At 40.0% G+C, this 14759-nt stretch overlaps 1 protein-coding gene across 1 annotated transcript in view; it reads left to right on the top strand.

Annotated features, from left to right (window-relative positions):
• The window catches only part of LOC126751753 (5-hydroxytryptamine receptor 2A), a 333176-nt gene that overhangs the window by 300354 nt on the left and 18063 nt on the right, over window positions 1-14759 (top strand). Inside the window, exons 5-7 of the mRNA XM_050462264.1 lie at window positions 1373-1595; window positions 13538-13670; window positions 13830-14156. Of these exons, the coding sequence (XP_050318221.1) occupies window positions 1373-1595; window positions 13538-13670; window positions 13830-14156 (683 nt within the window). The remainder of the gene's footprint in view (window positions 1-1372; window positions 1596-13537; window positions 13671-13829; window positions 14157-14759) is intronic.

Here is a 14759-nt window from a genome sequence, read left to right on the forward strand (position 1 = left end):
TGCCTCATAAGTGCGAGCGTCAGCCTCGCCTTGGCGTCATTACTGAGAAAACCTCAGGACCATGAAAGACGACTACCTTTCAGGGAAGTGGGTAGTGGCTCTGAGCGGGAGCTCGTTTAGCATGGAAGCAAACAAAGAATGTGGGAGAAAAGTAGGTCGGAATTGACCTTTTCGAAAACCGGCGTAGACCCGGATGAATTGTCATTACCAGGGAAAAAGGAACAGTCTTGCGGTAATGAAGACCGTCCAGGTAAGGTAGTGGGAGTTGGCGGAAACTTAGAAACCGATGGCGAAAGCAGGAATATGATGAGAGGCGGAATCGCCAGTACCAGCAGCGAAACCTCTGTTAGGATAACGGGGTGTCCAGATGCCCCGGCATTTGCCAAGGATTCCAGAAAAAACATGTCACAGCAGCAAAATGGCTACGAAAATCTTAGGGCGCTACGATACAAGAATACTAGACAAGAATTTGAGAGTACTGATAGGCGACATGACAAGAAACCACGGAATGGAGAGGCACCAACGTTTCGTGAAAACGCTAAACTTGCTGGCTCTATTGAACTCGGGGTATTGGACAGAAGCAGAGAGGGTGAACCATATCCCGCGATGAGTAGAAGCGCGTATATCTGCAGTTTTTAATGAGCTAGTTCGGGGGAATCTCGGGCTGCCAAACCACTTATTATGATATAAGATAGCAGAACTCCTATTCAGGCCTTGAGCATGCTGAAAGTGAACTCAAAACTAGTCCATGAGTACATAACGTCACTAGCTGTGACATCAAGCTACGACCAAGTTAAACTTGCCTGGGTACATGCCACAGCGAAATCATCGGAATTTGTAAAGACGATGAGCTTGCAAGAAAAGGCACCCATACTCAAATCCCATTAGGTTGGGAACGAGCAGGGTTTCTCTGGTGTCGTTCACTTGGGCGCTGAATTAATGGCCTCATGCGAGCTTAGTAAGCGTTGGTCAGCAAAACGCAAAAAAATCATGGATCTGCTATACCTTAGCAAGTTACATATGACCGCAATGATTAGTGTAGACTAAAGCTTTTGGTGGACGTAACTTATCAAAGTTGCAGAGAGGAAGATGACCAGTTTTTTCTCGAAACGCTGTTTTCAGAGTATGAGAAGAAAGTTCCCCGAAACGGCTGTATCAAACAAATTGAAAATCTAACACAACTTTTTACAGTATAATGTGTCAGTAAATAACTTCTGACTTCGAAGTGAATAGAACCTCTTAAATTAAATAATTACTAAATACCCATTTTTTATTATATGCGATACAGAAAATGAAGTAAATATTTTATTTTGTATGACACTTGTCTACACGTTTCCAATTCTCTCATTTTTTCTCTTTTACCTATTCACAGAATCACGCTTCGGTGCTAATTAACGGTACTTGTCAGATACCGGATCCTATTTACAAATTAGTTGGATCGATAATTTGCTTTTACATTCCACTCTTCGTTATGCTACTCACATATTGTTTGACTATACGCCTCTTGGCGAAGAAAAGTCATAACCTTGGCGGCATGTGTCAACCGCAACCGCCCGGCTGGGCGAGCACTTGGCTTGGACAAAGCAGCGCGTTCGGTAAGTTGAACTAAGAGAAATGAAAAAAATAGTTAATAATAAGCATGAAATATAAAAATATATACAAGTAGATTATATTATTTGACTTAATATTTTTAAGGAAAGACACAGCAGCTCCAAGCATATGTAACAAAGAGGAATAAGAAACATGGTTGACAATTGTACAAATAATAACCAGCTCAATCAAGCAATCATACTAAATATTGACTCACTGATAACTCGAGAATATTTTAAGCAAGGTGAACATTTTATCAATTTCTTTGTCTTCGTATATAGGAGTAACCTCTTTGCGACTCAAAACAATTACTCAAGTTAATTAATGAACAATCATCCGTCTAAATGTATTGACTTGAGATATCATAATGAAACTTGGTACACTAAGAAAGGTTAAGTTCGAAGATGGGCAAAATCCCACTGCCACGAGAATATTATAAAGCAAGTAAGTGAAACATTTTATTTTGATAATCGAGATTTCATTACACGTCATTTACATGTTTTTCAAATACCGTATTTGTGTAAAGTTTTATTCCGCTATCATCATTGGTTTCTAATGTATATACTCGTATTATACAGAGAAGGCATCAGATGGAATCCAAAATAGCGTTATATCGGAAGAAGGCGTGGTTGTGAACCGATTTCACCCATATTTCGTAATGTCATCAAAGAAAATATTATGTCCGGTATTAGTTCCTGAGATATGGTTTTGGTCCATAAGTGGGCGAGGCCACGCCCATTTTCAATTTAAAAAAAAAGCCTGGGTGCAGCTACCTTCTGCCATTTCTTCCGTAAAATTTAGTGTTTCTGACGTTTTTTGTTAGTCGGTTAACGCACTTTTGGTGATTTTCAATATAACCTTTGTATGGGAGGTGGGCGTGGTTATTATCCGATTTCTTCCAGTTTTGAACTGTATATGGAAATGCCTCAAGGAAACGACTCTGTAGACTGTGGTTGACATAGCTATAGTAGTTTCCGAGTACAAATCTTTGTGATTATATTTAAAAGAAATTACGACACATATGCCCCTCCCTAATGCGATGCTTTGTGCCAAATTTCACTTTAATCTTAACACCCTGATGACATGTACGAAATTTGGGTGAAATCGGTTCACAACCACGCCTTCTTCCAATATAACGCTATTTTGAATTCGATCTTGCCTTTTCTGTATAAATTACATTATTTTAGCCAAAACTTTACACTTTTGAAAAATATGTAAATGACGCCTCGATTATCACTTTATCATTAGTTATAAAATGTTCGGATCGATTTTTTTGGTTTTTATAATATTGCTTATGCGGTTTGGGATCAGTCTGAAAAATTTCGCTTAAGGGAATATGGGACTAAAACCGGATTCGAGCCAACGATTTTTAAGCCGAAAATTAAAAAAACGGAATAAGTAATCGGTTATATGTTATACATATAATTGTCCGATCTGATTCCGACAAAAGATCAATAGAATACCAAAAAGCATCTACGTCTCAAATTTCATTTGGATATCTCAAAAACTGACGAAAACATTTTCACAATATCCAAAACACCGTTCTTTATTCAATGCCTTATTGACCTTTTAATCCCTAAAAAACTTCGCCTTTGATATCAACGATTCGAAACCGGTTTTATACCCTTAGTCTCTTAGGCAAAGCTGTTCAGAATGATCCATGGAACATATTTCGCATACGCTTTTTTGTCTCTCTGAAAATCGACCCGCTGTATTTTCAGGGCTTTCAGCACTTGACTTTTAACGGCTGAAATGGAATTGCACGTTCCCTGAAGCGGATATTTCAGTTTTGGTAACAGAAAGAAATCACAGGGAATCAAATCTGGCGAAATCGGAGGCTGCGCAATGACTTTCGTTTCGTGTTTGGCCAAAAAGGTTTTAGAAAGACACGGTGCATTATCGCCCTAAAAAATTCATGAGTTTTCTGTTCACAAAATGGCGAAGTACTACAAGTATTCCTTATTGACCGCTTAATTCATAGTGACCCATGCCACGGTAATTAAAGAAAACGATGAGCATCACCTTGATTTTTGGCTCATTTTTAGAGCGCCATTTGCTAGAATGTGGGACAGTTTTGATGTCATACTATTCATAAATCCACCTTGTCTCGTCTCGGCACCAGTAGTGCAACTGATTAATGTAGAGCTCTCAGCTACATTCACTGTTAAACATCGCTTTTGAAATCTACTCAACGAGTTTTTTTTTGTTTTTTAAACATTCAGACCATTTGTTTTGCCTTAGCATTTACACGCTTCATACCCAAAACATTAACCACAATGGTTTGAGTCGATCCATTAGTCATGTGGAGAACCTTCAGTGTTTCTCTGATGCCAACACGTTGAATCAAGCACTGTTTCTTTGACTTTTACGATGTTAGCATTCTTGACAGAGTTGGATGTACCATCCCAAAGCAAGCTCTCTCCGACAAGAGATCACTAAGTTTTTTTTTTGTCTAGGCGCAAAAGCTTTGTCGTTCAGCTATATTCTTAAGACTCAGTTTGCTGGAAAGCCTTTCTTAAAGAAATCGAACAGAGAGTCATATTTGCGAAAGTTCTTTTCTTCATTAAATACTACTCGAAGAAAGCTTACGAACTCTTTTCGAAGTATAGCGAAGTAGTAAAAAGTCTTAAGTGCCAGAGCTGAACAATATAAGTATGTTCTACACTATTTCATTCTGCCCTTCAAGTACAGGCAACCCTTCGAATCTCTGGTTCAATAAATCTGAATGCAATTGCTCTTCATTTTGATATGCGGCTTCGGGTATGAGTTAGAGTACCAATTCAAATTATTGCGCTTAGTCTTTCAGATATGTAATGGTTAGTGGCTACTGATTGTTTCAAGTGACCGCTGCATAATCTAAACTTTGGAGACATGACGAGATGCTGCAGCTTCAAAGATGCCTTGCATTACTATCTACTTATCTGTGGTGAATTTTAAACATTAGAGGCATGTTTATCATAAACTGTTAACTCTTTTACAATCTGTAGTTTGTCACTAAAGGACTCAGCAACAACAAAATACATTGACTATATGAATACTTGGTCACTTTCCTTATATTCAATAGCTTCGGTAATTGGTACAGCGTAAAAGCTATTTTAAGACTCTTTTATTTACAAACGACCAATAAAGCAAACATATAATAAAGTATCATGCGGAATTCATTAAAATTCAAATTGACCACTTAAAATAAGTGCAGTTAACAAATTTTCCAACTTTTACCATATAACAAGTAAATTCGTAAACTCTTACCCCACAGAACAAATAAATTATACAAAAGTTTATTTTCGGAATAGTCAATTGTCGTGTATGCGTTCGCTTATTTCAAGGTCAGCCAACTGATACCTTCCCCAAATAGAAATCGATATTCGTGAGAACGCACCGTACCTAGCAAGTGTAGTTCCTTAGTTGTGTGTAGCGGTGTGAGCGCTGTTGACAAGCAAAACCTTTTAACATCCATTAATGCTCAATAGAAAATATATTTAAATATAAATCAAGGTAGCACCTGGAGATATGCTCCGACGCAAATGTATGTATATAAGGTATAAGGTATACTATTATTATTCTTGAAGCGCAAAAGCGTATTCGACTGGGCAGCGGGAGGGGAAAATACTCTTAAAACTACAGACACATTTTTCCATTTTTCTTTTGCACAATTGATTTATTTATAGTGCATATTCGTGCTTATTCGTTTATATATAAATTTATGATATTCAGTAGTATTCGATCGATGTGACCTAAATATGTGGCTGCCTATAAATATACGTGCATATGTATTCATACCACTATAAGCGAAAGAGTAAGACTTTCTGCATAATTTTAAAATTCTTATTTTATTCTTTAAAACATATGTCGCCCCATCAAAGTAATCCCCTTTGGCCTCCTTTTACGAATAGCTTCGCATACACGACCCATAACATTCAAACAGTAGACCTTGTGACAGTTTGGCCGGTCGGAAGGAATTCGGAGTGCCCCACACCTCAATAATCGAAGACAACTATCAACATAACCTTGATTTTTGACCTGTTTTTTCGGCTTCGGCTAACCTTTGTCACGATATTCCGCCGATTGATCGCCTGCTTCCGGGTCGTAATCATAAATTCACGACTTATCACCAGTAATAATACGTTAACGCGACGCTGTTTTTTCGAAAGTATTGAATGATTTTGGAACCAATCGTGCTTCCACTTTTCTTAGGCCAAAATGATCTTTGAAAATGATTTTCACTGATCTTTCTTATATTCCAATGAAAGTAAGACCTCTGACTGTTAATCGTCGTTTCTCAAACACCAACTCCATTATTTTATTGACGTGTTGATCATTAGTTGATGCCGATGGTCGTCCTGCATGTAATTCGTCGGTAACGCGATCTCAACCCTCTTTGAATAATTTGTACCAATCAAAAACACTTGTTCCCGACAAACAATTAAAGTCTAAGGCCTTTTGTAAAGGTCTGAATATTTCGCCCACAGAAATTTGATTCTGCCCACAAAATCTAATAGAACTTCTTTGTCGAATAACTTCACTGATTCTATAAATCGCCGAATACACTTTATGTTCTTCAGAAAGACAAGCATATACTAAACACCATTGATTTATTTCGACAAATGGGTTTTCACGTGAAATTCAATTAAAAAGTCTTACTATTTTTTGGCTACACTAGTATACAGGGTTCTCCCTTTTTACTTCATTTGCCACTATTTTTTGAGTAAATTATATATTTTATTTTATTTTTCGCTATTAAGAGGCTCTTGGGCGTATCAACGTATCCATACACCAGTTATAACTAAGTCTCAGCTCAAAATATCTACCAATAACATTCAAATGGACTCGCGAGAGACGACAAGCTCTCTTGCCATCTCTCTTACACTTGCCTGACGATTTTAAGCATCATATCCTTCAATTTTTTAATTCAATAGTTGAAGAGGTCGAAGATCGTCCAAAACGAGGATTGTCTTCTACGATCTTTCGACCGTCTCTCTCTTTACCACTGGTACCACTGGTAGGCTTATGTTTTTGACAACATTCGCAACTAATCCACCCACGAAAATTTGGTTGTAAATACAAAATTTTAGATAAATTCTTTGTTCGATATTTTTAACCATTGTAAAAATCGCAACGCCAATTTCCGGGTGCTTTTTTGTCTCAAAACATAACGTCATTCGCTAGAGTGTTGGACAGTTTCGACGTCAGTCTCATAAGCCACGTCTCGTAACCAGTAACAACACGTCTGATGGCGTTGGCAAGTAGCGTTTAAGATCTGCGCTCGACTTTGTTTTTAAGAAATAGTCAGGTCTTTTGGTAGGATTCTAGCATTGACACGCTTCATATCCAAAATGGTAGAGTCGATCCATAGAGATCCAAGATATTTTGAAATCCTCTGCTCTTTCTGAAATCAACATAATGATTTTCAAGCACTGTTTCTTTATGCTTTTTAATGCTACCATCATTAACATATGTAGACAAATGTACCATTGATTCGAGGCAAGTTTTGCTGGCTTAACGGTGTTAACTGAATGCATTGTGCCACTCAAATAATTGTGTTTGTAACGAAATGGATTCTGCAAAACTTATGCGATGTTTTCAGCGATTTTCGAAACCATTATTCCATTGAAGATATAAAGACACACGAACTCTAACGTGAAAAAACTGTATCGATCTGGGTAAAAAGTTTTTAAGCAACCCAACTACGTTTTCGTAGTTTTAAAGCTCCAATTTTCTAATAACGAATTCTAAAGAATTATTTACCATAAACTGTCAATCGACTTTCATAAGTCAAAAGAACATAACCGGTCATTACAATGATTTCGAGAAAAAGATAGTAGATTTCGTGTAGATGTAGGTAAATGTCTTCCATTGGCCACAGAGCTTATTGGACTTATTAGAACATGGAAGCCATAAGTGTTATAGTTCATTGAGTCAACACAGCCCCTATTTTTTATGCGGCTCCCACTATATTATGGAAGTACTATACTTTTTGAGTGAGGTTATCTCCGCAAAGGATTATTTTCAAAAGATTTTTAAAAAAGTTTGTGTTCTCATTCAAAGATCATAAAACTTTGAAATAAAAACCACTGAAAGTTTTTGTGGAGTTTTTAATTCTAGCCTTTCCAAAAATAACTGTTTTATGACACGTCTGTTATACTAGCCTGCTGTCATGACATACACAGATCAACTGGTTGTTCTAATGGTAGATGGAGATTAAGTTTAATTTGAGATGAAATATTCGTCATACAAAACATCAACGATTTTGATATCAAATTTTAAACATAGGACGTGTTCCAGCATCTCTATCATGCCCGCTTCCCTGCACTCTCTGAATACATCGTCCGACTCACATGTGCTGCCAATAGCTTCTGAGTTGTCATTAGACCAGCAGCCTTCCTGCACTCCTTTCGGGTTCACCATATCCTGGTGTTATGCTTTCAGGCTGGAGAAGAGTTCCCTCCAAAATTTTAGTATGCCCTGGGGATCAGTCATTAGATCATATTTGGAGGTTCTATAAGAGTATTCTCCGGTCTTGAAACCTTCTGTTAATCGCCGCATCTTTTCGTAGAATTTGCGAGCATTACCCCTGTCGGTCACCTTGTCAAACTCTTCACAGCCACGCAATTCCCTCTTCAACTCTCGGTATCTATCCCATCACGCATGTGTTGTGGTCGATTATAATGTTGCGAGGTAGGCAGTCTGCTTTCTCTCCGCTGCGACACAGTACTCCTCATCGTACCTGCTGTTCTTTTGAATTTCGAGAAAACCAATGGTTTCGTTTGCAGCTGTACGTAAGGAGCTTGAAATGTCGTCCCTCAGTACCCTTATACCAAGTTGCTTACGAGTGCTCTCGGAGAGCCAGAGTGCAAGTCGAATAGAAAATCTTTCGGCCGTATATTGTAATTGCAGCTTTTCCACGTCGAACATTGATTGTGATGAGCGTTTGTTGAAGAACTTGCCTTTGTTGCGGATTTCGGCTAGACGTTCATCTACCGGCCTGAATGCCAGAACTCGGCGACAGAGTCCTTCCCTCCACAAATCCCACACCGAATTTACCTTCCTTTATATGACGTTTGCAGGGGAGTCACTTGTCTGAAGTTGTTTTCTTCTTTTTATTAGTTTTTTACGCGCCGGGACCTAAACCCAGTATATGACCCTGGAATGCATCGTTCGACTCACATATGCTACCAATAATGTAACTAACAAGCATGCATGTATTCCGGGGCTCCTGCACATGATCTTGGCAATTCTGCAAGTCCTTAAGGCATTCCATCTCGCCAAGATCTGTTTCCGAAAACTTGATTGTATATCGTTAGTGACTTCCTTATTTTCTGGACTAGTTCGGTAGCCAGACGTATGGCACTTTTGGCAATCACATGAGCTATTTTGTTTAACGGAACTCCTTTGTGACCTGAAACCCAGCATATGGTATATGCAACTGCTTTCCGGCAGCCGTTCCATCTACTGCCTCCCTGCTTTCAAGGATACTTTAACGTAACTTGAAACCTTGAAATTAATAGAGAATTCTCGATATCCATATTCCATTGCAACACCTCCTACGGAGCGACCACTTGCATTAACCTTACCCATCACTCACTGCATTCCTAAAGCCTGCCTGTATATCAGGCAATTCTATTTCCTCCATAATCCGCACCAAAGCAGCATTGAAATGTCAATCTAGTTGCATATTACTAACTGATTGCCTGCTGGACTTGCTAGCTTAAACCTTAGACTGGCTTTAACGTAAGCTCTACCCATACCTATATTTTTTCGCTTACAACGGAATGTTTACTTCACTCGCTTCTTTGCTCAAAGCATGTAAGCCTAAAATGGTATGCTATATCGGTATCGCATAGCTATGCTCATATTATGTTCATGTAGATGTGACCCAGTTGGTCGGTTTCGTCCTAGCCGCTTTTGTTGCTATAGAGTTTGCGAGAAGGCTTGTGCGAAGTGCTTTAAGTTTGGTGGCGTAGAGATAATCTGCGTGACATGCATGTAATTTGCTCGCCTTTCCTCGGTTTGTCTGCCTATTCTATAGCGGGAGATGTGCAGCAGCCAAGAGTTCCGAGCCAACAAGGCAATAAATGTAATACAGGCAATAGTGTTAAAGGTAGCGTTGGCAGGTTTGCGGCTTCAATGGCAACGCAAACTTCCTCATTGATAACAGTAGAAGCTGCAAAAGTGTAAACATGATATAATAGCGCATACACAGTGAGAAAATATTCTGCATATTTGGCTGTGAAAAGGATACATTTAAGCAAAATTCTGCAAGATATTCGATTTCCCACTTCCCATTTTAGTTCTAAAATGTTTCGTCTTCTTTGCTCGCGTAGACAACGCTTCCGGGTTATAGCCGAGTTAACAACAGCGCGCCGGTCGTTTCTTCTTTTCACAATTTGATCTCTCCAACGGAATGGCGGTTGCCCAGGCGATTACTGCGTCGAATACTTTCGGAGCTGGAATGTTTCCATCGATCCTTTTTTCATGGGTCTTTGCCAAGACTTGATTTCCAGGCCTAAAGCCACACTTAGAAGGTCCAATTAGTTTGTTGATGGTGGGCTTTAATCTCACAATACGCTCGATGGAATGCGATGTTGAGGAGGTTTATGGAAGTGAATCGAGTTCCCCATCTCCTCGTGTTATGCTTTCACTTTGATTCAGCAGGCTGTAGAAGTGTTCCCTCCATAATTTTAATATGCTCTGAGCATCAGTCACTAGACCACCTCCGGGAGTTCTACATAAGCATACTCCGGTCATGAAACCTTGTGTTAATCGCCGCATCTTTTCGTAGAATTTTCGAGCGTTACCTTTGTCGGCCAGCTTGTCAAGCTCTTCGTAATTGCGCATTTCGGCCTCTCATTGCTTTGTCTGCAAATGTTTGTCTTCAATAGAGAGATCGATAACGTCTGTGCTAAAAACGACCTCTAATCATATCATAAATCCCAGCAAGACCAAACTGGTTGCATTCACTAGGAAGTACCAAATATTAGAGGGACATTGACCATCAATGGGAGGAACACGTCTTTGGCTTGCTGACAGAGTTAAGTACTATGTACGTAGGTCTCATCCCAGACATGAAGCTCTAGTGAAACTCTCACCAGAAATAGATATTTGTCTTCATAATATCATAGTCTTATAATGAAATGTTCTACGGAATTTTTGGTTGGTGAGAGACTACACTCGCCACTTGCCATATGAACCACATCAACTATGGCGCTGAATGTCTTGCTGCATATAGCATCGGTTGACATAGCCGCGAAAGCTGTCCCACTCTCAGATAATCTGCATGTTGATGACTGCGACCTTGGGCAATCTGGCATCCTCGCAATGCTTTACAATTTCATGCCAAAATACTGGAAGTATTCTCTGGAGGAGAGGGCGGTGAGCTTTTTTACAGAAGGGTCAAAGCTTGCTCGGAGGTTTGGTGGAGCACTACACAGACGGGAACTTTCCATTAGCTGTAGTTTTAAGCTTTCCGACCACAAGCGGAGGTGGCTACCATACAGGTTGCGATAGATCCACTGCCACGGAACGCAACCTCGAGCTATTTTATGATTAGATTGGTTTGAGTACTTGCCCACCGCGGCACTGCAGGAAACTATAAGGCTCATGAGCTTGCTTGGACAGATATTTCAGTCTGAATAACTGCGGAATCATGAATAGTTGAGCCTCAGAGCAGTTGACCCTCAGGCGAAGTCAAAAAGCGCTGGTCGGCCACCAGCAACTTTACAGTCGCAAGATCCTTCTGGCTCAGGATAAATCTTAAGAGATCCAGGAAACTCCTCGCTTTCAGCTACGTTCACCTTTCAGTTGTTGTAGGAATTCTAACTGGGCACTGTCCGTTCGGAATTAGTGCATTAAAGTGGAATATCTTAACAAACGCGAGCTGTAACAGCTGTTGGGAAGAAGATGAGATATAATCATCTCAACACTTCCTCCCGCTTTTGTTTGTCAGCAAAGTTTGTCAGTTAGAACTGTTTATGCGCTGAAACTCTATCCTACAGGTACATGTAGAGTTTCTACACTTAAATGCTAGTGACTATCCAAATATAGGATTTTTCCATAGCGGGCTACAAAAGTAGACTAATAGGAACAGCAAACGACACTATGTTTTTTCCGCGCTTTTGACATTTCTCTTCAGTAAGGTTTGCCATATCATCATGGAAAGATGATCCAACAAAGAGTCGAAATTATTAAAATTTACTACCGAAATCCGGAGCCAATGGTCTCAACTTTAAGAGCGCTACGTCCAATTAATCATCCTGTCAGATCAACAATTGAGCGTGTAGTGGAAAAATTTGAATTCACAGGCACAGTACGAAATTTGCCCGTGCCAGTGACACAAAGAAGTACCCGTAGTGTCGAGAATATTACTGCCTCTAGCGCATCAGTTGAGGAAGAATCAAATCAGTCTCTCATATGTCATTCTCAAGCGTTGGGCATCTCTATGATGTCGTTGTGGCGAATTTTGCGGAAAGATCTTGGCCTACATTCTTACAAGATCAAATTGATGCAGGAACTGAAGTCGCTTGACCACCAGAATCGTCGTATGTTCGTGAACAGGGCTGAGCAAAAACTTAAAAATGTTCCGGATTTTCATCGAAATCTTCAGCGATGAGGTTAATTTCTGGCTGAATAAGTTATTGGTCAGGCAGCAATCCACACGTACTCCATGAATGTGCATTGCATCCCGAGAAAATTACAGTTTGGTTCAGTTTATGGGCCGGCAGCGTCATTGGGCCGTACCTCTTTCGTAATGATCAAGACCGGCACGTTACTGTGAATGGGGATCGCTACCGTTCAATGATAACCGAATATTTTTGGCCCGAATTTGATGATATGGATTTGGACAATATGTGGTTCCACAAAGAACACAGAGAATGTCGCAATCGATTTATTGAAAATCAAGTTTAGTGAACGTGTCAAAACATGAAATGATCCAGTCAATTGGCCGCCTCGGTCTGCGGTTTGACTCCGTTAGACTATTTCCTATGGGCTACGTCAAATCAATGGTCTATGCCAACAAGCCAGCGACGAGTGATGAACTTCGTACGAATATCGAACGTTAAATTGCGGCAGTATCGGATGATTTATGCTTAAAAACGGTCGAAAATTGGGTTCAGCGTCTGGACTTCTGCAAGCGTGCCCGTAGTGGCCATGCAAAAGAACACGAGTTCCATAAATAATAGCGTCGAATGAACTTTCACAGGAATAAAGAATTTCATTGATATTCCAAACCCTTTTTGTTTCATTTAAAAAAACAGCTTTTGTAGTCTCTTATTACAATTTTTGTTATCTAAATTTAACAATTATAACTGTTGCTCAAAAATCACCAATAAACTGAAATATATAATCAAAACTTTCTCACAGTGTATAACTTGCTTGCTGCCAGCTGTCCAACTTGTAAATGTTTGACTATTATATACAGTTATATAAGTCTACAGGTATGCAAGCAGCTTGGCAGCTGTCAGTTCGCATTTTAGTTGACGTGTCAAATCCACTTAAAGCTATTTCCAGCGCTGTGGGTTACTAACTACCGACTGCCAGTGACTTCATAGTTAAACAGTTATCGCAAGACACATGCCGGCATTCTATAGAAGTTAAAAGTTGACAGTAAACAAGCTCATCTGATGCGACGACAATGCCGGGCTGCCAACGCCAACAATATTAGTCCAATATTTGTAAGTCGGCGACTGGCCTCGAGTCAATTCACTTGGCTATTTTCCTCAAATGATGTCGACAATATTTAGTTTGTGGTCTGGGCGCAAAAGTATTAGAGTTCACTGTTTGGGATTTCTTATTTACTTTTTGGTTGGCCAAATTAAATTGTGGAATTCTTGTGTTTAAACTGCTGTTTTAGACATTACGTTTAGGATATTGTGTAACCAAAAAGTCTCCTTGAACGCACTTTTGTATTTTTTTTTTTTTGTTACTAAACTTCACATGCTTTTATTTGCAGAACGCCGTCGCACATGGCGACGTTTCCTCAGACCGAGCTCTACCGCAGTGACACAATCGGCGCAATCGGCCAACTCCACCGACACCGAGTTGTCCACGCTGGACACACACGAACTGTGGCTAGCCGAATCAAAGTGAGTGCGTGCATGTGCGTCCCACGGGACCAACTGCGTTTTCCCACACTATTTCATTAAAGTTTTCACAATTTTCATTTCATTATTACTTTTTTCAACGTGCCCCCCTCTCTTGCTCTTCTCTTTTTTCCATTTATTCTAATTTCCGCGCTACATCAGCACTACGGAGCCGACAGCGACCACCATGACGGCGCTGCAGCAATTCGGTGCCGAAATGTTGAAGCTGTCGCGTGGCCTGGAATCGGTGGCTTCCTCTTCGACCACCTGCTCGCCAACCAAATCCGAATTTTCATCAACAAATCACTTCACCAGCAGCAGTCCGCAGCACTACTCGGCCAACAAGCAGTCCAATCAACAACAGCAACAGCATGTGAGTAGGGAGCATTTACAAATACCCACAGCGGCGCTTGCGGCTTCTACGGCAGATAGTACGCTGCTGCTGCGCGGCACAAGTTTGCGGCGGAGCGCGCGCAGAGGACGTAAAAGGTAAGCAAATGTTGGTGACATGCTTGTATTTGAGTATTTGGGGAGGTGAAAAGCAAAGACGGCGCGAAATTTCAGCGGCGGCAATAAATAATCATAATGCAGGGTGTTTCTTTTGATTTGACTTGTTTACTGTTCAAAATCGGAACTATGGAAACAATACAAAACGGAAAATATATCTGTAGATACTTTTCGTTGTATTGTTGCCTTGAAAAGAATAATGGAAAAGACCTGAAGCATATGCTTCTTGGGATAGGATTTGTGTCGTAATTGCGGCTTGGCACCTCAGATATATTTTTTGTTTTACTGTTGTCTTGGAAGCGATAACGGAAAAATGTTCTTCACGGGTTTAAAGTATAGGATTCCTCAGATATGATTTTTGTGGAAACTTAACCTCATGTAGAACCTCAGATATATTCTCCGTTGCGCTGTTACCTTGGAAAGACATACGGTAAACCCCTCCACGGCCCTAAAACATAAGACTAACTGTCTTCTTTTAACAAAAAGAACCGTAAATATCTAATTTTTATTGTCATAGGACCGCGAAACTCATGAGCAGATTCCTTGGAAATGAGCCATCACATAAAATGTGCCTTCTGCGTCGAT

This window comes from Bactrocera neohumeralis, chromosome 2, assembly GCF_024586455.1.
Source record: "Bactrocera neohumeralis isolate Rockhampton chromosome 2, APGP_CSIRO_Bneo_wtdbg2-racon-allhic-juicebox.fasta_v2, whole genome shotgun sequence".
NCBI classification, from domain to species: domain Eukaryota; kingdom Metazoa; phylum Arthropoda; class Insecta; order Diptera; family Tephritidae; genus Bactrocera; species Bactrocera neohumeralis.